We start from the raw sequence: 26,405 nt of genomic DNA, 5'->3' as shown, positions 1-26,405 counted from the left end.
TGCAGTCAGACTTTTACGAGACTCCAGGGGGTCTAGTGTGTTGACTATGGTCAATTACTAAAGTATACAAAGCATATAACTCGGTATTTATAGATAATTCATGACACTGTCATTTTGTAAAGCAAACATAAACAAAAAACAACAACAAACGGTGGGAAATATAGGGGAAAACATTGTTGAGTGTTCTCTTAATAAAAGTAAACCAACTGTTGACAGTTAAGGCAGATCTCGCGATAACTTCCCATGGCAACTGGAATGTTTACCCTGGATACCACAGCCCTGCTAGGTTCAAGATTGGGTGAGCATGTTTTTTCCTTTTAAGCAACATTACAAACGCATATTCTGAAATGTCTAAAACGAGTTATACACAAGCAGTTTATCATGTGTTTGTTGGTGTTAGAAATACACTTTGCACACCTCGTGTTTTGGAAAATGAACATGCTCGCCTTCCTGAGAAGACGGGTAACAGTTCACCTGTCTGTCAATTAGCTAACAATGCTAAAGTTTTGCTAACAACATACAGTTGTTGTGGACAAAACTAGAGAAAGTAACATGGTAATTTGTATCTTTTTATCCATGCAGTGCAGCTTCATGCCCTTTAAACCTTTTTTGTGTGCAGAAGTTGTGAGAGAAATATTTAGATATTCAACTTAAATATAGTTAGTATTACAGAAAATGCTCCATTACAAGTAAAGCTCAATGTAAAACTATACACATAGCAATGATATTTTACAAGATTAATAACAAATGTTAAGTTAAATCTTAAAGAATCAGCAAAGTTACTATCAATGTCAATTTAATGTAGTGGGGCAAAAATTGTTACGGTTTGCATAAAACTCAAGTAAAGTTAAATGGCTTGAAAATGACACTACCAGTGTTGAAATTGGTTTCCTCTAGCTACATTATATTTCATTTCAGCTTATTTTTTGTTTCTTTATTCCTAGATTACCATTCCTATGCAGTCTCCTGATGGAAACCAGCTCTGGTGCCCCGGCCAGTCCCTCTGGAGCCTGATCTCTGTGCATGTTCCTGGGTCAGAGCTGCGTAAGATCCACACAGCACTGGGCTACTCTGTAGTTGACATGTACATAGAGGTGCACACTGAGGTGAGTTTCATCCCCGCACTGTTTTTTTTAGCTTTACAATTAACATGTTTTTAAGTTGGAACATTTCTCTTCAGATGTAGCAGGTACAGCTTGTTTCATCATTCATGCTTTCTTGGTTCCACTGAATGTTGTAGGGTCTCACAAGAATACCACCAGATCATTTACAATCATTTTCGTTTTAGTTCCATTTCCGGGTGGATTTAACTATTTGCTCTGCTCAGCATTCCTTAGCAACAATTTATGATCTGCTGGGTTGTGTTAGGTACGTAGTTTAGTTGGTCTTTATACACGCCTTCATTCCTAGACTTCCTAATAAAAGTGAATTGTGGGTTAACTGGCACTACGCTGAAATGCAGTCCAAATGTGAGCCAGGCAGACAGACATCAATATTTTCTTTAGGCGAGCAATACTCTCTGCCCCCAACCCTCTTGCATGGAAAGTACTCAAAATGACCTCACTAAAGAAAGACTTGCAGGGCTATTGGAAACATCCACTGCTCGCCAAATCAAGGTCACGGCTATTCAATTCTAAAGAGAAGCAGGGTGACTCCTTAAGTGTGGTCACAAATATTTAATTAAACAAAATTGCCTATCATAAGTTCCAAGAGCTGAAACTCACATCATTCAATGTATTGTGTTTTATTCCAACTTCCAATCCATAACCTGAAGGTATTCAATAAACCTTATGATGACAAAACAGTGAAAGGCAGAGACAAAAGTTTAAAAAAAAATCAAAATTGTTCCCTGCTGATGAACTTATCAACAAATCATTTTAGCTCTAAAGCAACTCAAATGTTACAGTGCATTAAAAAGGGCTCAGTGGTTTACCATTAATTTAAATATGGGGAAATGCGGCCTAGTCTACTGCAAAAACATTCCTTTCCATCTGAGTTACATAAGCGACGTCATGCCATGTTGCACCTAAGACCAAGTGTGTAGCTGTAGATTTCACAATGAGTTTCGTTAATCAGCACTTTCTGTGGGTTTTCAATTTCTCTGTTTTGTTTTGATTAAGATACAACAGTGCCTCTCTCCCCTTCTCTTTCCGTCTTCTTTGCAAAATCGACTCTCCTACCGGTGCCCACTTCTGTTGTTTCCTCTTTACTGTGTTCTTTGGTGAAATCTCTCCATCTGTAGATGTTATCAGCCTGCAGCGGGCCCACAGGCCTGGGGCTGTTTGCAGAAAAACATGTTGACAAAGTCTGTCTCGCCTCTCAAGCTGTGCCAAGTAGACGCTGACCATATATTATTTTCGTGACAGTTAATATTTTTAAATTGTACATGTAAGCATAAAACAATCCCTTCCTCTTACCCACACACACAGGCATGCACACACTCTCATATTCAATTCACAATTACATTCTCAAATTAAATGTCTACCTACATTAAAACAATTTGATTTAAAGCACTTATCAAAGAAGCAATACACTTCAAGTGAAACCAGAATGTTGTGGAGAAATTCAGTTCATACACACACACACACACACACACACACACACACACACACACACACACACACACACACACACACACACACACACACACACACACACACACACACACACACACACACACACACACACACACAAAACCCAGTAAGCTTAGTGAGTCAGGGGTTTGGTATAACCGGGTTAAAGAGGCTAATCCGCAACTGTTGATAAGACCGTTAGCAACACATTTTCTTTGACTCTGATGTGTATGTGTGTGTGTAGTAAATATAGTGTAAGTGTGTGCATATGTATACCATGTGTGTGACTTTCAGTATTGCTCTGAGGTTTTTTTCACCTACAGTTCAGTGAATGCAGTGGTTGGCAGCTAAGCTCTCAGACGGAAATAAAGACTTAGGCTGAGAGCTTTAAAAGATTTCTAGGAAACAAAAAAAAAAGCACAGAGCACCTTACTCTACTCCTTAAGTTATTACATTTACTGCAGGGTGGATCATTTCATTTTCTTTTTCTTTCCTTTTTTGTCTGTCAGCCATGTAATGAATTCCATCCCTCAGTGAACCACTGTGAAAAGTAATAGTTTATCTGTGCACAATTCCTCCATTCCTCAACATTGCCATTCCTGCCTTCATCAAGGTCTCCATTGTCTCCGGCGGGTTAGATCAGAGGAAACATTAGCCTCTCTTTTCAAGCCTCTGTACAAGGCCAATCTCTCAGTACCTCCCTCCAGACTTTCACTCTACTGTCTCTCTGCTCAGAATGCAAATGAGCCCTTTAAGTTAAATATATTCTGAAAACCTAATTTAAATAGTTCAGCTTTTAGAAGGTTTTTTTAAACTAACAAGTTTCAACAGCGCTCACTGAAAATAGCTCCTGGATGAGATCACAGCTCAGGGAGAAAGAAATAAGATCCAAGAACAACTTGTTAGCTGGTGAGCCATGAAACATCAACACCTGAAGACAGACACAGGAAGCCAGTGTTAGGGAAAACTGCTGTGCGTGTGTGTGTATTCACACTGTGCGAATGCTGGTATGTGAGTGGCCGCACACACACATCAGCACACGTGGAAAGACCAGAAGCCGCGTGTTCAGTATCCTCTAGTGTATTCCTTTGAAGTGAAGTCTTTGACTGCAACATGACAGAAATGATCGGCAGGCAACAGGTGGGGAGGTGCTAATGGTATCCAGACTTCGCTGAGACACATGCACACAATCATTCACACACACCTTTTTAACGTCTTTTCTTATTTTACAAATGTTTCTCTTGGATTATGGTGAAATGTGTCAGTGCGTGTTTGTGTAAAAAGGCACAAATGAGGTGCTGGGTATAAAAGTAAACCTACTTCAACCGAATAAAGAAGAAGACAGGCATTACCTTTTCACATTTTTCTTTTTCACGTTTCCTTGATCTGCTGTGATAATCCAACTGTAGCAAAATGACACAGACTAAGAAGCCGCCTGTTCCCTCAGTAGACAGGGCTGTTTGTCTCAAGACATGGCAACCTAGAGTTCATCAAGCTCAGTCTGTGCTACTGAAGTGTTTCTACAGTTACGGACATAATGTCTTTTTTTATAAAGATTTATTTATGCATATTATTATTTTAAAGGAAACAGTTGTGTATGCCATATAAGAAGGACTTGTTGTTCCGATGTTACTCCTTTCAGAAAACAAATATTGGTTAAAAGACAGTTTAGCCCGATTTTTTCTTTCTGTTTATTGTATCCTGTTCCAAAAAAAAAAAGTTTAATATTTGTACCAGTTTAAAGAACACATTGTCTTCTTGTGCAAAAGACATCCCTGAACATGTTTTCAATATTAGAAATTGAGGAGAAAAATGGGGTTACATTAAAGCATAGTGTCAGCATTTTCACTAGTTAGTGGTAACATTTTAGTTTCAAGATTTTTGTATAATTGATATTTCTACCTCAAATATTTTATTATTTGAGCATTTTAATAGTTCGATTTTTGATGATACAAAATAAAAAAGGAATATATTCGGCTCAATTGCTTTTCTATTCCGTATCAAGCCAGGATATCTGGAAGTTGGTCCACAATGACTCTAAATCCTCTAAATACAAACAATGCAGTGTTCAATTTACAGTGAGTGAGAGGAATCCTGCACCTGCCCGCACTGCTGAGTATGCACCTATACACTCGAAGTATAATTCCTTTTTTTCACAGATTATTTTCATATTGTGTCTAATTGAGTCTCAATTGAAACATTGATTATTGCTTATTGCATGTGGACTGTCCACTTTGCTTTTAAAAAGTGGTTCACTCAATCAATAAAAAAGCCTGTGAAGCACGTCTTGTTTATATGTGTTATTTTATTATTGTATTTGCAACCACTTATCTAATATTTTCAGGTGGAGATGCAGTACAAGATCTGGCAAGGGAAGCGACGAGGAACAAACGGCAGCAGGAACGGGACCCCGCTCCCTTTAGCCGACCCCCCTGCAGTCAAAGAGCTGGTGAGAGCCGAGGTCAAGATGTTACTACACACTCTGAGAGAGAGAGCCAGCAGAGAGGGAGGGTAGGTGTAACATCACACACACTCTACCATGCAGTATTAGTGAGTTATTGAAAGGTTTGTTTAATTGTCCTTTGCACAGATTGGGCTTTAATGTATGCCTACTTGTACAACACAGGGGGGGGGGGGAATCATAAAGAAACAGTTTAACTATGTTTGAGATAGTAATAGGATTTTTATGAAAATCAGAAGAACCATAAATTATTGATTTTCCCTTTTTTACTGTCAAATTGGAGTGTTTGAGTTAAATACTATGCAAAAGCTATTTCAAGACCAATAATAAAAAAATGAAATAAAAAAATCTTTGTTAATTTAAGAAATATAAAGAGAAAATCATTATAAGATCATTATTCATATTTTATAACACGTCTTTACCAAAGATGCCCAACCTATGATGAATATCTTTGTGTGCTGCTTTTGTTTTTGGACAAAGTGGGGATAAATAAATTCAAGTGGTAAAAAAGACATTTTGGAAACAAGAGAAATCTCGACATTAACCACCACCACTGATTGTTGGGGAGGAATGTGGTTTTATAAAAGTGCTAGATTAGTTCACCCCACTACAGATTTGTTCTTAAAAAGCTTTATTTAGTTGCACACTATATGTCAGTCACCTCTCAGTCATTAGTTAAACTAAATGCACGAAATATAACATTTTGAAACAAGTCTTAGAAATATACTTTTCACTTCTTGATTTGATTTGTAAATGTTTAACAGCTACTGGCTTCATAAATTAGTATACTTCCAGATGCATGATCAGCCATTAGATTAGACGTTTGAATTATGTATTTCCCTCATATTCAATGTTATGCCATTTCTCGCTTTGACCTCATTTCTAAGTGTGGCTTTTTCCCAAGCCACAACACAGTAAGGATAAGTAGGTTAAGACACTGCTCTCTACGTCATTTCCCCCAACAAAGGGTGCCATAAAAAGCTATAGTGTGTTCCCATGTCACTTAAAAATGGGATGGAAAGCAGAGCAACAAAGGTTTTTGGCTTTGGGATGTTGCAAACTGGTTTAGGAATTGAGGAACAATGGGACAATTATAGGAGGCAGACTTCCATGCATTCCACACCAAATGCCAACAAACACTAGATTTTAAAGACACAGTTCCTTCTGTCTTTATTGGATTAAATAAATGTGTTTATCTTAAATGGAAAGCTAAATAAAACCTAAATGGTAAGGTATGTTAAAGAATCTGTCAAACTGCCCTTTATTTAGTGGTTTGTCAGTGAAGTGCACACAGGGAGAACACAATTAAGCTTGTGTCTGTTTCTTATTAAGCACAGTCAAGAGGCTGTAATAAAACGTTCGAATTGCTGATGGTTTAATTTCTACAGTTAATCTTACAGCTCAGGGCAGTGATAAACGTGAAGCGATAAAAAACATGTATTAAATACTCTGAGGAATGTGGTTCTAGTGGCAGGGTAGATCCGTTTAGTGAAATTGCCCTTCATCTTTAGATAACCTTAGAAAAAGGCCTCACTTAAGTATTCAATGTGTTTTAGTGCGGAAGTCCGAGTATGTATGAGCTAGTATTTAGCGTAGCAACCGGCTCGATGCTGCCAGGAATGTTGCCCTGTGTCACCTCAGGTCTTGCGTAGGCCTTTTAGGGAAAAGCACAAGATAAGATGGATTGTTTTCCGTTTTGTGACAAAGCATTTACGGCCTGTCAATTTGTTGACATCCTATTTAATGTGATTTAATTTCTTCTACCGTCATGTTGTTTAAGTATAAGCTGACAATATCTCTAAGGCCACAGGTCTGATGCCCACAACAGCAGTGTTTTTGTATTAAAGTGTCACTGAGCAAGAGACCTTACAAGGTCCCACAAGTCACTCTTCTAAAGTGCTGTGGCCGGGATGTAAAAGAATCACAATGAGATTCAGTGAGAGAGTTTCGGAGGGAGAAATATAGCCCATTGTTATAAGAAGCACTATGAAAAAAGTATTTGTGCCACTCGGAGTGTGCCAGCTCAAATTGCTTTATCTTTACGAGGTTAGCGTTGGTATGCTTGTTGACCTTGATGCAATGTGCTGCACGGTGTGTGTTTCAGGCCTTTGAAGATTTAATTAGACTAAGTCCTGAGTGTATATCAGTCAAATGACTTAGGAGCTAGACCAACACATTTCCTCTATCTAACACTTCCTCTTTAAAATGCTCTACCCTCTGTTTGTCAATTAGGTTTGATTCAATACGCTTTGTTACCATGAAAACGGAGGAGAATATTGCCAAAGCATTTAGATGGAGGCCGCCATCTCTCTCTCTCTCTATAGTATTTTCCGCCAAAATTGTTTGCATGTGTGCATGGTCTTGATGTAATTGACCAAGAACACTTCTCTTGTGTAGCGAAGGCCCCACTCACTAATTTTTCAAAGCCACATCAACAGGTGGAGGGTGTAAAAATAGCTCTCATGATTTGAACCACTTGTGGGTGTGAAAATGGGTGTGTACCTTGTAAAAGTCAACTGATTTATCTTATTGGCTTTCTTCTGTGTGGTCCCGATGCTCCAGCTATCTACCCACACCCACGCCTAAATGTCATTGTCTACGTGGCTAAAAAAATAAGCATTTTCCCTCACATAGAGACTTTAAAATGAAGCAGCGCTGACCATGCTGTCGCCCCGCCTGCTGCTGCCTACACCATCTGCTTGTGTCTTTCTCTGCCAGTGGTCATTCAGAATATATATTCCTGCTGCTGGTTATCTTTTCATCCCTGGGATTTGTTTTACTTCAAGATAATCATTAGATGTAGTCAAATGAGCCCAGCTCTAATAATAAAGTTCTAGTAAATGCAAAGACCAGCCTGCATGAAGCAACAATTTGAAAATGTATAATTCAATCATTCGATTAATCGATCAACCTTTATTTGTTTGGCTGTTTTTATAAGGGTAAGTGCGATTAAATGTCCTTTTAAGTTTATTTTCAGTACACTACAATCAGCAAAAAACAGTGAGGCAGATATACAATTAATATAAAATGACAAGGATGAAAGAGTACATTTTAGAACAAGAATACAATAAATGTATTTAATATAAATACAAATAACGGCTGTAAGACATTACAAACTCCAAACTAAGGATAGGAAGGTTTTTATTTTATATTTTCTGATATTAACACATTCACTGAGTCTATAGGTTTGCATTCACTTCCAGCACTGCTGAAAACTCATTAATACAAACAGGGAGGGAGCTGCAGATACAGTAAACTAACTGATGATGTGATGTAAAGTATTTTTTTGGGGGCTGTTGCTACAGGAACGGTGAGAAGCTCCTGTCTCGGTACAAACCTCAGACAGTGGACTACGCCCTGAGTCACTTAGACAGCCGTTACAGAAACTATACCAACCCTGGAGAAGCTGATTATAAAGCCAGGTAAGTAACAAGACAGAACATACAACAGAACTTGAATAATTTACTGAGTTTAGTTTTTCTTACTTGTTATACTTCCTTCTCCTTCAGACCGAGCTTCCGCTGCTCAGTCCAATCCAACGCTGAAGATGAGGTCGAGGCAATGAGAGACAAGCTGAATGTAACTGACATCGATGAGGTGGTCGACCGACTCAGGTAAGTTGTGTTTGCCAAACTTTCTGGCTTTTGACTACAGCCCGATGAGTACTGAGTTTCCAGGACGTTACTGGTATTGGTATCTGGAGCTTTTAAAAGATCTGATATAACAATGTATGAATGATTTATTGCAACTAAGATACATATTATTCAGAACATTTCAGAATAAAATGTAATGGAGACACTGTTTGTGAATTTCCTTCAACCTAGTTTGGCAGGTCTGTGCTGCATTTTCTGTTTACTGGTTGAGCAATTTATACACCTTTATTGACATATCTGATATTATATTTCTAGTCCTACTTGCCCTTACCCTTTCAATTAAAATAATGGCTACTTGGGACTCCTTATGACATGTGACAGGTTTATTGAATAGAGATTGTTCCTATATTGGTCAATTTAGTTTTTGTATTTAAAGAAAAACATTGGGAATACAATTATTAAGTTTAATCAATCTATAACCCCCTTGAAACTTGTAAACTACTACTGGTAAAACACAAAAAAACATGTGTTATAATACTAACTAGCTGTGACGCATCATTGTGTGCTTGGCAATTTAAATAATGATATAATTCAGATGTGCTCTTTCAGTCAGTGAGTTCCTCGAAGCTTTCCTTTTGTCCTCAACTCTCCTCGATGGCTTCTGTCGATGCCCTCCCTCCTTTACACTCCATCCCTCCTTTACACTCAATCCCTCCTTTCCTTCATCCTTCCTCACAGAGGCCCACGGGGCAACTCAGTCACTCGAGCCACCTTGGAAGAGAGCCTCCCTCTCTCTCTCTCCCTCTCTTTCCCATTTCCTGACTCGACCAGAACAAAAGGCCCCATTGTCAGAAAATGCATCCCAGAGCCGGCAAACTTTCTTTTTCATTTGACAGAAGAGAAAAAAAGTCTACTGTGATTATACAACCAGGGAAGGAGAAAGTGTGTAGGGGGGGGGGGGGGACTGAAAAGAAAACACTGTATCTCAGTATAGTTGTTAAAAATCTAAGCACATTTTCTATTAACCGTGTCTTGTTGTGTTATTAGGAGCCACTATTGTGCTTATCAGTCGATCACTGTGGGCCTTTCCAAAATTGAGAATGTTATATTGTGTGTACTCGTCAGATTTGCAATTGTTCTCTTTGCCTTCTATCTCCATCTTTATCTCTATCTAACTAGGTCCGTCCTAATGGAGGAATGTGAGGCGTTGAAAAGGCTGGTGAAGCATTTCAGGGTAAGAAGAGCCCGATGATAAACAGCCAACTGCCAATTTAATCTTTAATCTTATTTTCTTTTCAGCTGCCAGTGCAATACTGATCCAAGTCCTAAAGTTATTCATGTACAACCAGGCCAAAATATAAATATTTGCTATATTCATGCAGCTGGGAAGGATTTCAAAATCAGTATTCATATAAAATATCCTTGTAGGATACTGAATTATGAAGCTGTGCTGTATGGGCATCCTTTTTATTTTACAGTATATGGGACCATTCCTTAGGCAACATTTTTATGGCTTACCTTTTTCTAAATCTTCTCTAGAAAATGTATTTTTTATAATTGTATATAGTTAGTAAATACAGCTCTATTAAATTATAAGGAAATGTTCGGCTGCCTTGTGCATAACTTTGAAATTATCCTATGATGTATTCTAAACAATGCTAATAATTTCCACTAAAAAGACACTGACTTTCTCGACCATGGGCACTTTTTTTCCTCCACAAGAAAAAGTTTAAATTCCTACTTGACTCCCTAGAGTAGTAGAGCAAACTGGCACCAAACCCTGCCAAGGTTTCCATCCACACACAAAAACACATGCACACTTGCACGCAAACTCACAGACACACACAGGAAACCTGCGAGAGCTCAGTCTAACTAGATTTTCCATCTGTCTGGCAAAAAATGTTGCAGTGCTGAGTGGCTGAGTGAGATCGATCTCTTTCCAATCACTCAAATGTGCTTCTTACATACAGTACATACATACATACGCACGCACGCACGCACGCACGCACACATACATACAGTGTGGCTGCACTGTCATGTCTGTCTCACATTATGAGAGACCCAGAATGACTTAGTTAGAGACTTGAATTAAGACTTTTCTGCAGACCAGATGTGGAGGTTATGTCTGACTCACTGTGCTTTGTGTGTTTGTCTTAAATTCTTACATTGCAACTATTGAAGTTTATATGTTTCAGATGTTTGTTAAGAGCCAAAAGTCAACATGGTGTAACAACAGAGTTTTATCGTGTATGTCGAATGAAGACATATTTAAATGTTTTTCTGTTAACCTTATCGGGCATTTTCCCTATTGCTGAACAAAACAAATTAAACTGGGTGTTTTAGTGACATTATTAGAGTAACCTTCCACGGCCGAAACTGTTCTTTGACGTCATGAAGCATTTATGGTTAATGCAGTAAAATGTATTTTTCAAAGAAAATCCTTCAGGAAACTGAAGTGTGTCATTTCCCCTGTAAAGGAATTATCTCCTGAGGCATAGTGTTGGTGTTTGGTGTGTGAGAGCAGGTGGGTATAAGGGAAGCTGTGGCTCAGGTGGTGCCGTGCTCTTATAGCATGAGCTTATTGTGCACTGCTGGGAGACGTCGATGATGTGCAAGGCATCACTGCCGCTCTGCTGTGATGACTCAGTGGTCCTTGGAAGGGATTACCCTGTAGCCAGCCATATCTTTTTTGTGATTTTAAGTTGTTACCATCTCAAAAAGCCTTTAGAATTACTTATTATCTACAATCTGACATTCAAGCCTGCTTCAAGAGGCAATCAGCTATTTGTACAGGGTTGAGACAAAACATGAACTTTTACCTTTTTCCAGCATACTGAACCCTTGATACTACTGGATAGTGGGTAGTTTAGGCTTACAAATGTTGAAATCCATGTTTCAAACAAAAAGATTTCTAGGAAACAGATTAAATAAGAGAGAGTGCAAATACAGCTGTGATGGCCGAGTGGTTAAGGCGTTGGACTTGAAATCCAATGGGGTCTCCCCGCGCAGGTTCGAACCCTGCTCACAGCGTTTGAAGATGGTTATCACTTCTTCAGTTGACTATTTGCTGCAGGTCAGGATTGACCCCTTGGTTCAAAGTGTCAACAGATTAGGTCTATTCCAGATTGCATGCTTTCCCAAACATTTCAAGTCTATGTTTTCTATATAGAAAAATAACCATGAAATGCAGTTATAATCTGTGGCCATGTATTGAATTGACAAAGCTGTTTTTGTTTCTAAGAAGGATTTTTTTTTAGTGTAACTTAATCATTCTAAAAAATATCATTAGAGCAGCTGTGGTGGCCAAGTGGTTGAGGTGTTGGAGTGGAAATCCACTCTCGCAGGTACAAACCCTGTTCACAGCGTTTGAAAATACATTACATTTCTTTAATTAACTACTTACAAGGTTGTTCCAATGCAGTTTGACCCTTGGTTCAAAGTATTCCAGACATGACGTTCATTTCCTATGCAATAGCTAACCCTGATTAGACAGCCAGATACAAAACACATGTGACATTCAGTTTCAGAAGCAGGCACAAGATGCTGCCAGGTATGATTTTGACACCAACAATCTAGTATATCAGCTTTTAATCCTGAAACAACCCACTATGTGTTCATACAACAGTCTTGATAATCCCTCGCAACTCAGAATTTCTCTCAACGCTATCATCCATCCCATATGATGTGAACCCCTGTTATGGTCTAAAATATATATGCGCTATTCCTTTCATTCACTAATCCACTGCTTCAAATGACCACATGTGTTTGGTGGAGAAAAGGAATTTGTTTTCTGATCCAGATTTGAAAATGTTACCCAGACTTCCAAATCATCACATTGTTAAGATCATGATTGTTAACATCTGTTTCAAGGCCTTTCATAATAAGCTATGTCTGTTGCAGTTTTTATGTGGAACATATGTTAAATATCAGAAAATATCTTGTTACAGTGTTTGCAATAAAAGTGTGCTGTACACTTGTACACAAAATAAGCAAATGAAAATAAGTTGTGTAAGTCAAGATACTTTGAGTGTCCTGCTTCTGCCATGATTCTCTCATCACGTTTGAAGCAACTGAAATTACTATTGATTTGGTGTCATTCCATGCAGTCAAATTATGTAAAGAATATTCAACAGAGGCAAATTAGAAATCAAGAAGCTTGATACGGCATGATTGAATCCTAAATGTGTTCTAAACACAACTTTAATAACCCATTATCTCTCAGCAGGAGGGAGCCTCATACCATGACTTAGTCCAGCAACAGTCCAATAGTGACTTCCACACACAGCTCACAGTGTTAGTGTGTGTTGAATGTAAAGTCAGTCAAGAAAATAGTCTCATCACCCTCAAGATGTGGAAACTATTTGATGAGCTACACTCTTACTGCAGCTTTAAATGTTAATATACTGAAACTAAAATTGGTATATAAGTGGCCTTTTCTGTTGCTGCTCTTAATAATAGTGCAGATGATGTGAGTCTAGACCTTCAAGGCTTCCTGTATGCTTCAGTCTCTCAGTTACTGTCTGCAAAGCACAGGTGGGAGGAATAATATCATCAGCTATGCAGCATGCATAGTTCCTCATATTGTAATGTTTGCTTTTGTGTGAGGAATTTGTCTCTGGAGTAAGCAGAGATGGTCTGAGCTTGCTGCCTAAACCTGGCAGAGCTGGCCTTATGTTGCTCAAGATTGTAAATGCTTACAAATTAAGGATTTTTATATATATATATTTATTTTCATTATTATCTTCCACGTTGCATGTGTTTCGGTTCATATTGAAGAAAGACAAAACAAGTTTAATGACATTTTAAGTAAAAATGTAAAAATCAAACACCAGAATATGGTTTTCCTGTTCATTTAAAAAAATCAAAGTGTGGACTTGTAGCTAAACAGGTGCCAGTTACCCTTGAGCAAACACTGATGGCACTGCTTGGAGTGTGGACAGTTTGGCAGCCCCTTCACTCATTCATCTCTCCACTAACCTACTGAGGGATTAATTTAGGTCTTTTAAAGAGATATATAGCTTAAACTCCATCACAATTAAACCACTATCAGTAGTCTGAGCTGCATACTCTACTGAATATCTGAACCATCATGGTCAAAAGATGCAGCTTGTGTGACCAGATGATGACAGCAGTTTATGGCAGATTTTCCATCAGGATATTGCAGATTTCTGCTGGTGGACCAGCTAGATAAAATTGGCCATCATAGTTCAGCGAAACAGATGGCAGCCATCAGTAGCTGGTTTCAGCTGGATTCTGTGACCCTGGCTCTCCTGTTTCTGGTTCTGCATAAGCTGAGGGACACTCTGTGTTTGTATGTAGATTTGGGTTCTAGAGAGTCATCTATAAAAATACAGCTTTCTTTAAATATAAGCAAGCCAGCCCCGTAGTAATGGGTTCAAACCCCACACGGACCACAAAGCCTATTTTGTATGTGTGTACGTGTGTGTGCTTTAAAGATGTTTTAGATTTCAGTCACTTCACTGTCAGAGACACCACATACTTTGTCTGCAGCTCTGAAACACAACACTGGGAGGTTTGGGTTTTAATCCCAGAGGAGAAAACAGACTCAAAATATGTATTTTAACTGTCAGTCACCAGGCCTGTGGGTATGTTTTTGTTTTAGTGTGTATTTGTGTGAGTTAGAGTATATAAGTATGCAGTAGCTATAACAACTCTCCATTAGAGCTTTAATGTTTGGAGGGAGGAGAGTAGGCTGCCAGTCACTCATAGAAAACCTATGAACCACACTTTTCAATCGGTCTTTGGTTTTATGGGCACACACACACACACACACTATGGTTTTCATTTGCTCAGGAGATATTTGAGGCCAAATTATGATGAAAGACTGCTGCTCAATCGTTTAGTGGTCACACGCATTCCTTTTTCTCCCGCTGTTATTTTTATGCCTTTTCCTTGTTCCTTTGCTATTTCCATTTTTGCTCTTGCCTTCTCAAATATGTTCAATACATTGACCTCCTATTTTTCCAAGTCCACTTCTATCTCCAGAGGCTTAAAGTGTCCTAGTTTATACAATAGCATTATGTTAGATAATCTCAAAATGTATGAATAAACTTAAGCTGTGTGTCTTTCTGTTCTGTGTCTCATGTTTCTTACAGGCAAATATTACACAAAGGTGTCCCACTCCATTTGAGCTTGATAATTCAGAACCTACGCTTGCAGGTGAGTACATGCTTGTGTTTTGCTGCCATCTGGTGGTATGAAGTGTATTGAAAGAGTTCTCTTTCTTATCTGTAATGTCCCATTTAACCTGTAGTTCAGTTAGACATTAACACATAACTGAATTACCTGGTAAAAATGATTCAGAAGCAAATTTATGAATCCAATCCAACCATCAAATAACAGTAAAACTACTTTAAGCAGTCTAGGTAAAACAGCAATTATATTTTGTATGAAACCAAATATTATACATTCAGCACACAATTGTTTAAATGTGTGTTTCAATTTGCAAAAAGAAAAACACAAAACCTCATATATAAAGAGAATCTTTTTTGCCAAACATTAAATTATCTTCAGAAACTTAAGTATTTATCAAACAGTGTGTTTCAGTATCTTTTTTTAAATGTCAAGTCTGTATTTTTGTATTTGTGTGTGCAGAGTTAATGGAGCTTAGAGGAGCTATACAATCAGACTTGGAGCTGTACCCTTCTTCGCTTTCTGCTTCACAACCAGCTTCTCCTCTCCTTTTGAAGAAATTGAAAAAGAAGTTCAGGTTAGTAGGTTATGCTGTTACAACCTCTAGAAAGGATCTCATTTTAATTAAGAGAGCAATGACACAATGTTTGCACAATGTTGCTTTTGAATTCAAACATTTGATTTACTTTACTTCTTCCTCTCCCTTAGTCTACCATCAAGGGTTCCTATTGAGGGTGTGCAAGCTTTAAGCCCCACCACAGCCCTAAAGCCACATCCACCTCCTCCTCTGAGTCATACTACACCCAGGCCTCCATCAGGCGCCCGTCCCAGCAAGACCTCATCATCAGTTAAAGTGATTAATAGCTCTTCACTTACTAGGACTCATGGACAGCATATAATCACATCCGCCTTCACTGGAGCTAGGAAAGCACAAACATCTATCTGCAGTAGGATCTCAACTTCTAGGCATGCAAACCTCCCTACTTCACTTCCAGAGCCTACAAGGGACCAGATGGTATTAAAAACCCTACAAGACTGCAGTCTTTATCCAAAGCAAAATTGTGCCAGTCCCCACTGCAGGACCCCAACTTCTAGTCCTAGTTTTCCAAGAAATTCATCCAATGCCAATATTCACAGCCCAAGCAGAAAGAGTGATCTGTCGCCCCAGACTGAGAGAAAAAGCAGCCCTGCCTTGAGGTCCAGAAACCTCAATCGTGTCCCCTCTTTCCGTCACTGTGAGGCAGGAAGTTACAGCAGCAATACTGAACATTGTGTGTCAACGACTGGGAAAGCAAAGACCAAAAAGGGGCAACAGAATAGTACCTGTGGAGGTAGTTTACTGTCAGTGCAGATGGAGGATGACATTAAGAAGTGCTCTTCTGAGAGTTTTCAGTCTGAAACTAGGAGCTCCCCTACACAAATGGACACAATGAAGAGAAACAATGGAATTGATATAAATGAAAATGGTCATGTTGGGAAGGATGTCACACAACAGCAAAACCCTGTAGCCACAAGCGTTCACCCAGCAGCTATACGGAAAAATAGACAGTTCTTTCCTGCCCCCAAAATACCACTTGAGGGCGACACAAGTCAGTCACAAAGGGTCCAAGAGACACAGACAGAGCTGGAGTTTATCCACAAGTTTTACCAGCCAGTCCCTCCAAAAAGTGTCTCAACGTAAAGATGGTCTAGGAATCTTGCATCTGTTTCAGGAAAAATGCAAGGGAGGTTGTTTTTTGTGATATTGCAAACGTTTAGAAAACTGTCTGGGCAATTCCTACACAGTGTTACGACATCAGACTCAATTATATTTGGTAGCATGATTACTTGAAATTGTTTCACTCTGCATCTGTTCTGCATCCTTTAAAATAAACATGAACTCTAAGTTATGTATGAACAAGGAATTACGAGTGCTTAAACTTTTTTTTAAGTGATTGATTGAGAACATGTGTTTTGTAGATGTATAGTGTTAGGGTTAGGTTCTGCTTTAATGATAAACTAAAATAACACAAACTACAAAGTATATCATTTAGAATGACTGAGAGATGTTTAAAATGGACATTAGATAATGACTGAAATAAAATGATCTCTGTGGTTCATGGAGCCATTTGCTGTTTTAAAGCTCTAATTTAATCTAATGAACTCTGTTTATGAAATGCACAAAGTACTGGCGCTATGAGTGTAATCATGTGGATATGCAGGCCAAACATTTCAACGATTTGCAGGATTTTAATGCCATTATAAAAAAACTTGAGGAAGTGTGTTTACCTTTCTGAAGCTGCTGGTGTCTCTGCTGCCTCATGAGGGCAGAGTTTCAGACAGACTATGGAAACGATATGTTCAATGTCTTAGGATCAGGATAATGAACAGCAGCCTAGATCTACAATAATAAAAAGTTGATTTGTGTTAAGGTGAGCATAATTTTACCGTGGCATAGTTAAAATAAATTCCACCAATGGAATGACATCATATACATTTCCTGTCTCCTGAGTGGGCGTGGCCCTATTTGTTTGTATTTAACTTTAGTTTTCATCAAATGTGTGTAAATTAATCATATGTCAAAATTGGTAGCCTATCAAAATATAATAGGCAATTTTGGATTTCTGAAACTGGAAAGTAGTGTTTTAACATCTGGTTTTAACAAGGGAGATGGCCATCAATGTGAGTGTAACTTTGTATAAGACTCGAGAGACTTTAATTGGTTTTTTTTTCTTCCAGAAACAATAGCATAATAACTGTGTTTCGTCTTAGCGTTTCATCAATGGCAGCATTGGTTTAAAGAGATAGAAAGAAAGAATATAGCTTTACAGAAAAGTTCCTGATGTTGTGCCGTGAACTACGGCTCAACACCAGATTACCCGACACGCGCTTCGGTTGGCACAGCACGTGACATTACTGCTATTTGCTGCTAAAAGCACATGGCGGTCGGATTCTCCTGGTGGTGATTTCTGCGGTAACTGAGGAGAATCATCGACCTTCAGTGAGGTATGTGAAAACGTTATTCTGTTTTTGAGTGTTTATCTTTGTCATACTTGTGAATACAGAGCATCTTTCAGCCCGAGATGTATACAAAAAACAGTGAGTGCACCTGATAATGAGACATGATGGAGGGTGACTGACTGACAATATTACTATATACTAAGTTATAAAACCTAGGCTTTAGCTCACGTTAAAACTTAGTAAAACACTGTAAATCGGCTGTTTAAAAAGTTGTATTACAAAATTCGCTTAAGAGACTTTTAAACATGAACGATGCCTGACAGCACACCACGTGGTTAGCATGCTGACATTAGCATTTAGCTAAAACCTTGCTAGCAACACAGCGACATTTACATCGTTTAACTATCCATTTACGAAACAAAAAACAAGACTGAACTGGTAACATTGGGTACTAAATAAGTAACTATATTATAATTGAAAGAATATCGTCCTGTATAGTACTATGGTAGGTGAAGCTGGACTGAGAAGATGGTACATTTTAACTGACCTATTTTTTCTATGTACATCTTTACACTGGTACTTTTTGTTGAGTTTGGAGCTGTTGATGTTGCAATACAGTAATTAATTAAATTAGTATAAACCGTTATATACAGTCTATGGATATAAGTATTTAAGGAGTATAGGAACTGTGATTTACCATGTGGTATAGAGACTATTTATTGATTTAAAGAAAATAAAAACATGCTTCATTATGTTGTATATCATTATCAAGATATGAAATAACCTATACCTTGCAATATTTGTTTTACCCAGCACAGTATCAAGTAGCAGTACTTTTACTTGAGGGGAAAATATCCTAATCTTCTTTCCTTCCCTGTAAATAAAGTATCCTCCTGTGTTTAAGATGGATGCAATACTCAACACACTTAAGCAGTTCAGACTGGAGTCTTACTGCAACCAGTTGGTCCAGTTGGGCGTGAAGGAAACAAGAGATTTCCTGGATAGTGTTACAGATGAAGATCTGGACAACATGGGTGAGATTAACTTCAACTTGAAATCCAAGACTGTCAAACATGCAGCTGACACTCGGTAGAAAAAACAGTTACACCTACATCTAGTGTTTCTAAGCCTGGAGATGTAATTCACTTGCATTTTCATTCAAAGTTGTATCTGATTTAAGCATTAATTGTTGACACTGTTTGACGTTTCTAATGCCTCATTATACTTTCAATGTCATTCACACTAAAATATAGGGCTGCTCGATTATGGCAAAAATCATAATCTCGATTATTTGGGTCAATAATTGATATCACGATTATTAAAAACGATTATCCATTTACTTTGAAAACATCAATTTATTGGAGAAAAAAATGTTGAACAGTATGTTTTTGACAGTTGATTACCCTGAACTTTAAGTATAATTCAACTTTTTTTATAAAAAAGTAATAATAAAAAGATAATCGTTTTATTTCGATTACGGTAATCGTTGCAAGCCGTAATTGAGATTAAAATACGATTAATTGAGCAGCCCTACTAAAATAAAGAAGTCAAAACAAGTCATTTTAAGTTAGATGTTGTTATAAAAATGATATACTTAATTAATCAGGTAACTTTTCACAGGTTTGAGTCATGTTGAGAAGAACCGCTTTTCAGCAATGAAAACCTCCATTCAAAGAGCCAAGGAGCACCAGGTTCAAACTGTGACGCCTGTACAAAAATCCATGGAGTCGTTCTATCTGAAGTACACATTCCCCAAATGTCGTAAACCAAAAACAATTAAAGGTAAGAGGAACACATTTCTGATCATTAGATGCACTAAAGCCATCCGCTGACTTTTTTATCGCGGAGTTGGCTGTTTTATTTTAGAAATGAAATGTGATCATTGCACAGACATATTGAGAGCTTCACAGTGGATATTTTGATCTAACAGATATGGATCCAGCCAAAACCACAGTTGAGGATCTGATGAGGAGGATCTGCCATCTTGAAAGTGTTGGTAATTCCAAAGGAGTCTGTCTCTACACCATCGATGGGATGCCCTTGACAGATGACCCCTTCTTCAACACATGTTAGTAAACCTGATCTACTTTTTAGAATACATGTAGCTAGTTGATCAAGTTTATGTTTGGCAAGATTTTTGTTTTATAGCATTACTGATCCAGTTCTGTGTTTAATCTACAGAAGTCCTGAACACATCTGTAATGTTGAACCTTGACTCTGCACTTAGTTTTGGTTTTCCAGCACACATCTTTACTGTTTTGGTTAAAGCATGCCACTGTTTTCAGAGGAAAAGCTGTAAAAGAACAGTTGTACATTTCACAGCTCATTCCAAATAACATAGTGAAACATACAAAAATTGAAGAGACCAAAAACAGAGCTTATGAGTGTGTGCTTGACTTGTATCAATTCCGCAGCCTGTTACTCGACTCGCTTCACGCTTCAGCTGGGATCTGACCTGCTGCTTCACATCAGAGCTTCTTTTCGCCATGAGACGGATCAGCTCAGTGAACATCTTCTCAATGTCCTCCAATGCTTTATCAGCAGAGCCATTGACGGCCTCCACCTCCTGCTGAAGCAGCTTCACCTCCTTCTCTCTGTCCCGGATTCTCTGCTGGATGTTTTGTCGAGTCCCCTCCAGCTCTCTTTGCCTCTCAGTCCTTTCTGCTGCAGCTGACACTGTGTCATGGCCTTTATGTTCGTCCACAGAGCAGAGATAACGGATACACAGCTGAACAGTGCGGCAGAAAATCTTCATCACCTCGTCGTGACGAGAGCAGATGCTCTCCTGGTGCTTCTTGGAGGGCTCCACCAGCTTGTGCTTTTTTAATGGAGCCACGTCATAATGAGACTGGAGGTGTTTTTCACAATAAGAGGCCAGACGCATAAGGCAGGACTTACAGGCTCTCAGTTTTCTCCCTGTGCAGACATCACAGGCCACATCTTCAGCTCCAGCATAGCAGTGATCATAGAACATTATACAGAAACAACTTCACCATGTCTGTTGTTGTTTCATCCCAAGGGTCTTTGAAAGACAGACATATTGAAAATGGAGCTGTGATGTATGCCATGTTTACACCAAAGGAAAACCTGAAACAGTTTCCTCAAACACCAAAGCGAGAGGTTGTTGAAACCTATGGAAGCAATATGGTTCGATGCCACATCATGCTCAAGGTGCGTCTAAACTTAATTGGTGATTATAATCAACTAATGATTAAATAAACACTGATATGGTATTTGTCATATTATTGTCCAGGCTGATCGTGTTTGATTTATAGCTTTGCTTTAAAAATAAAACTCACTGACTATATTATACACATTCTTGTAATAACATTTACAGAATTTATACTTGAACGTTTTTTGACATGGTATATGTTTATCTACACAGCCCTTTCAATATTAATTCAAGAACCTGTATGTATGTATTTTGAAACCTACTTAACCTACAGTTTAAATACTTTGGAATTTGTTTAAGTTTAATGCAAAATTGCAATCAATATGTTATGGGGAAAAACCAAGTCTGTTGTTAATAATTTGTACTTCTTTCATACAGGGAGACTTTGAGTTGAAGGTGAAGTTGGCAAGTGACACAATAACAAATCTGATACTCAAGCTGGCAAATAAAAGTGGAATCCCAGCACATGTTCTTCATTACAAGTAACTAACTAACTAATCATGACACCAATGCTGATTGTATGGCTTAAATATCAAGTGGTTATTCTATGTTCTTTGTCAACAGTCAGATTTAATGTCTCCTGTACAGAGGTCGACATGGTGGTGGTGACACTCTGGAGAGTTGTGGGATCTCTGAAGGGTCAACCGTTAACTTCTCTTTGTCCTCATTTCCTGACGAGACTTCATACGACGAGACGTTCTTCATTCATGATTTTTTGCCTTCAGTCCCACAAACTAAGAAAGGAATCAGTGTGTTCTTGTCTTCAGTGTATGCTGTTGTAAGTTTCATTTCACGATACACACTCCATCTGGTGCATGTTCTTGTTAATGTTATCTGATGTCCTTATCAAATAAAATTAACTAGCTAACACTAGCATGAAAAATTCACAAATTACTACAAAAGGTAATTCAAGTCAAATCTAGCAATAAAGCTGTGAACTTAATCATACTTTTAACATTTTATTTTTCCTTTTAGAAACATAATTATAAGACGAAGCAGCTGCAGAAACTGATTGCCTACATACGGAAACTGACTGGATGTCACCCTCTCGCCCAAAGTCTGCATCAGTTGTTCTGCAGGAATGAAAGACTAACCAGGAACCAGAAGGTAAACAATATCAGTGATGTAAAACACATTGGTTTTTGAAAAGACATTTCCTATTGGAACATTTTTCTACAAAAAACAAAGTCTGTTTACTTTCATTATATTTTCACGGCAGCAGGTGTCATTTAAATAATCTGCATTGTTTAAGAAAATATGTTTTCCTGTAATTAGCTCACAGACATTTTTACCATTGCCAATTTGTTCAGACATACTTGTTCCTGTGTTGTAGATTGCAGTGGTAGAAGGCTTGTACCTCCTCTTCAGAGAGCTACTTCCTCAGCGTGGAAGACCACAAGGAGAGAGACTCATTAAGGACCTGGATGTCTTTGAGAACTCTCTGTACTGCTGGGCACATCTCCTATCAGAAGCAAAGGTATGAGGATACTGAGGCTTGACCAATATGGCTCCTGGGGTTAAATATATTTATTTTTAATGAAATCTGTCCACAAGTGCCAGTCTTTTTGGGTGGTAATAAATATCTCGTCTTTTTCTGAGAGTTGCCATTCATATTGATGTAATGCAAGGATGTCTTTTCCTATTTGTTGGTTGAAAACTTAAGTAATTGTCACCTTGCCTTATTTTGACAGAAACAATCAGGATACCCTGAGAACTTTGCACCAATCACTCTGACGTCTGAAGATGGCAGCCGCTTCTCTGAACCAGTCAGAGTACCTGGAGTACCCGGAGCCTACGAACGAGCTTATGTTCGTCAGAAAATCCAAGGTAAAACTGAATCGTCGTAAAAATTCTCATACATAAAATTGTTAACAAGATGCGTATCATAGATGTATAAAATAAAGCAGAAGTTAAATACAAAAATACACAAAGCAACTCTGTCCTTTGCTGATCCGGTCTCCTGTTTTACTTTTGACAACATTCAACATTACTATATCCAAACTGCTATTGTTTTACAGAAAATGGTAAATGGCAACATTTTGCAGGCCCTTCTGAATCCTGAAACAAGCAGTGAAGAAAACCCCTCAATGAGTTGATTAAATGAAAAGCTATTCGAACTTAATGCAGTTAGAGCCTAACATCATACCTTCTAAGGGTGACTTGTTTTTAACATGGCATGGACATGCAAAATATAAAGAACATTCAGCATTGGCATTTATACAAACTAACACATTTGTCAAAGAAATGTGTTTGTTTTATTGGCAAATGGTACTACCAGCTACAATTTAATTTTCTAACCTTTTCTTTAGATGGAGAGCAAATCCCTAATTGCACTGAAAAGGTTTTGCAAAAGAAGTCAGTGAAGAGAGCCTTTGACATTGAGAGAGTTCTGCTCAGTCTGCCTCCATCCATCAGAACCTACCCGCTTTGGATTCACCCTGACAAGACGGCTGGACCAAAGTATGGATCATCAGTTACTGTACACCTTTTTTCATATTGACTTCTGTTTTTTTGAAAAACGCCTTGTTTTTACTAACCTGTACAATTTAAATGAAAGCTTTAAGATCAACAATGAGAAGACTTTTGGAAGTATGGTGGAAGAATTAAAATCTCCCGACCATCAATACCTCAATGTGACCCCACCTCTGCGTTTGAAGGATCTAGGACTGTGTGAAGGACGCCTTGTTCTACTGAGTGAAGGTACTCAATCACAATGTGCATTGGTCATTTCTGACTGCACATATACTGTATGTTTTAAATGGTAATTTCACTAAAAATATTTTGTATTAACTTACAGCAACAATTCACATTAATCAACATTTCAATTTTATCTTTAATTTAAAGGGCCCATGTCATGGCCATTTCCACTGATCATAATTACATTGTTGAGGTATACTAAAATAGATTTATACTGTGTAATTTTCCAAACTCACATTGGTTTCGCATACAGCATCTCTGTCAAGCATGTGTATTCAGCAGTATTCACTTTCTCCACTAAACGACTCGTTGGAGCTCTTGCCCCCCCCTCCCTGTGAGCCTAGTGTGCTCCGATTGGTCAGCTCGGCCACTCGTTCTGATTAGTCAACCACCAGAGAGGCTGCGCCCATGTCAGTGCTTTTCCCGGCTGCTCTCAGCGTAACATCAGTCTTATCATGGCGTCGGTACAGCGGTATATTTTATATACATATATATTTTTAACTGTTGTTATAGAAGAGTGTGACGGCCTCAGGGCCTTTGTCTTACGATGGGGTGGAGCTGAAGAGGGTAATCAGCGCGATCACGGACACCTCCGTAGCCGGTGCTATTAATCCCAGCGGCCCGGAGTCTCTCTCCAAAGCGGCTGCAGAAGGACGAACTGAGCGACCCTCTCCCCTCGACCACCTGTCTCTGCATTTACCACAATAAATGTGCCGTGGTTTTGTAAACTCGTGTATGTCTCCTTGTCTTTCCGTTGTGGCCTACGAGCTACTCTCATAACAAAGAGTAAGTTATTTTTACCCGTTATAAACTACTACTGTTTGATGAGAAATCAAATCATGGTTTGCTATATATGAATTCAGGGAAGAAAGGATAGGCCTACTAAGTATTTCCATTAAACTTTATTTTTAGAAATGTACAAAATGAACATAAATATACATATATACACGGTATATCATCCATTCCTCCTCCTCGCATCTTGCCTGCCCACCCTCAGTAGTAGTAGAATCCCTTCCCCGTCATGGATTGTCCGCCAGGATCTGGCTGGACGAAATCAAATGCAAATCACAAAATATTAGAGAAACTTAGTTGTTTTAGATTCGTTAGTAGTAGTTGTGTAATGAACAGCTTGCCTGCTAATATGCTAACCTAGCTTTGTTTACCTTGGTAGCTAACACGATATGAACGTTAGCTTGGAGGAAAGGCAACTATAATGCAGTGTAATAAAACTACTATCAACAAAAGCTAGTGGTTCATATTAGGCTAGCAATAACGTGTTTATAATTGCAATCGTATACGGGTATTCTGCTACGTTCGGTCATACAATGTAACTTGCATGAATACATTGTTTTGCGCTAGCATACAGCTAGCCTCGTTAGCTACATGCAGTATATGTACGGTCACAATGTACGGTAAATCACAGTACAGTATACTGTATGAGTATTCCGTGTGTGTGACTGCAGACATTCTCCTGCCATGACAAACATGTAAGGCCATCTGCTGACATTGTAGTTGATATATTTAAACGCTAGCAACGTAGCATCACAAAAATGTTTTTCTGACCGAAACTAGCTCTAGCTCCGTGTGTTAGATCGGTTGCATACACTCTACGCCAGCTATAATGTAATTACGTTTCGCGACTGACCGCACGGCAAATCACCCGGAGTATACTGTCAATAGGTATTTTGTGTGTGAATGCAGACATTCTCCTGCTATGAGATACATGTATGCAAGGCCATCTGCTGATATTAGAGTTGATATATGGAAACTCTAGCAACTTAGTTAGCACAGTTAGCACTGTGTCAATGGCTTAGCAGTCCAACACAGTTTACACATTTAAACAGTCTTGTTTGATAAATACACAAATAACAATGCAAACTTACAGGTTGTATACCCAGATCTTCCCCTGCTCCAAACGGTCCAAACAAGCTGTGCATATCCGGCCTCAAACTGGGCAATGTTTTGGAAGCTTTCGTCTGTGAAATGCCGGTTCTTCGAACCTCTGGAGGAGGAACACGACGCTGCTGGTGTGGCCATAGCTCTTCGGGATTGGTCCATTTCGTTCCGGGTACCGCATGACATCAGGCGGTACCCGGAACTAAATGGAAGACTCAAATGGGCAGTGACGTATCTCCAACGAGGCGTTTTGGGGAGGTATTTTCTGTGTTAGAGTTTTACTCGCTACAGGGTGTACTTTGAGGGTTTTGACTCTGCACACCGTTTACATGCATAAAAACCTTCATAACACACAAGGGGACGGGTAATAACCGGAAAAGCATGACATGGGAGCTTTAAACTACATACATCAGTATTTCCCCTATATACAAATAGCAAAAATAATAAGTGGCGACCCTTTTTCATTTTTGATTATGTGGATTTGTAGTATTTGTGTTACTGTATGTTCAATAAAGGTGTATTTTGCTAAATCTTGAGACTTTGCCCCTGTATGTACTAGGCACATATTGGCGGGGCGCACTTCGCACGTGCACACACAAAAAAAATTCCTTGCGCTCCGCGATCACATTTTGCTGGGCCCGCGTGCCTTAGCACCGCCGCTATGACTCCATCCTAGGGGAAACACTACATAAATTACAAAAGTAGACGAAATGTCTGACAGCAGCAGTTACTTTAAATGTACTTACTGTTGTGCCCATTTATGGGTTGTTTGTTTTGGACACTGGATGGCGTAATGGGGCACAGGGTATTTAAGTGACCTCAAAGGCTACACGCTGTTTTTGATTTAAATAAATGGTATTGCAAGCAATAACTTTGTGGTCATTCGAGAGCGCACGCGTCTAACTAGAAATCACAGTTTA

General features: G+C 38.7%; 2 protein-coding genes and 1 non-coding gene across 3 annotated transcripts in view; all 3 read left to right on the top strand.

Annotated features, from left to right (window-relative positions):
- The first annotated feature begins 432 nt into the window (after positions 1-432).
- On the top strand, positions 433-16,675 carry ccdc24 (coiled-coil domain containing 24). Its single transcript, XM_034137540.1, has 9 exons — positions 433-462; positions 945-1,106; positions 4,918-5,042; positions 8,340-8,456; positions 8,544-8,648; positions 9,807-9,861; positions 14,744-14,807; positions 15,243-15,357; positions 15,489-16,675. The coding sequence occupies exons 1-9, from the start codon at positions 433-435 to the stop codon at positions 16,459-16,461; spliced, it is 1,746 nt and encodes a 581-aa protein (XP_033993431.1). The 3' UTR covers positions 16,462-16,675.
- On the top strand, positions 11,576-11,657 carry trnas-uga. The gene has a single exon. It is a non-coding gene; the product is annotated as a tRNA-Ser (tRNA).
- Positions 16,676-17,680: 1,005 nt separating the features above from the next.
- The window catches only part of LOC117488551, a 29,451-nt gene continuing 20,726 nt past the window's right edge, over positions 17,681-26,405 (top strand). The window contains exons 1-12 of the mRNA XM_034137539.1: positions 17,681-17,765; positions 18,625-18,754; positions 19,341-19,502; positions 19,651-19,788; positions 20,740-20,891; positions 21,271-21,374; positions 21,481-21,670; positions 21,868-21,999; positions 22,226-22,369; positions 22,584-22,719; positions 23,202-23,352; positions 23,450-23,592. Of these exons, the coding sequence (XP_033993430.1) occupies positions 18,625-18,754; positions 19,341-19,502; positions 19,651-19,788; positions 20,740-20,891; positions 21,271-21,374; positions 21,481-21,670; positions 21,868-21,999; positions 22,226-22,369; positions 22,584-22,719; positions 23,202-23,352; positions 23,450-23,592 (1,582 nt within the window). The 5' untranslated portion in view covers positions 17,681-17,765. The remainder of the gene's footprint in view (positions 17,766-18,624; positions 18,755-19,340; positions 19,503-19,650; positions 19,789-20,739; positions 20,892-21,270; positions 21,375-21,480; positions 21,671-21,867; positions 22,000-22,225; positions 22,370-22,583; positions 22,720-23,201; positions 23,353-23,449; positions 23,593-26,405) is intronic.

Source organism: Trematomus bernacchii, unplaced genomic scaffold (assembly GCF_902827165.1).
Source record: "Trematomus bernacchii unplaced genomic scaffold, fTreBer1.1, whole genome shotgun sequence".
Classification (NCBI taxonomy): Eukaryota; Metazoa; Chordata; class Actinopteri; order Perciformes; family Nototheniidae; genus Trematomus; species Trematomus bernacchii.
Note: the sequence above shows the minus strand (reverse complement) of the source record. Positions and strands in the feature narration are given on the sequence as shown.

Excerpts from the sequence above, each read along its gene's own strand:
- ccdc24 (XM_034137540.1), top strand. The coding sequence starts at position 433 with ATGAACATGCTCGCCTTCCTGAGAAGACGG. Across the intron at positions 8,649-9,806 it reads GAGGTGGTCGACCGACTCAG|GTCCGTCCTAATGGAGGAAT; the intron begins GTAAGTTGTGTT and ends CTATCTAACTAG. Across the intron at positions 15,358-15,488 it reads AAATTGAAAAAGAAGTTCAG|TCTACCATCAAGGGTTCCTA; the intron begins GTTAGTAGGTTA and ends CCTCTCCCTTAG.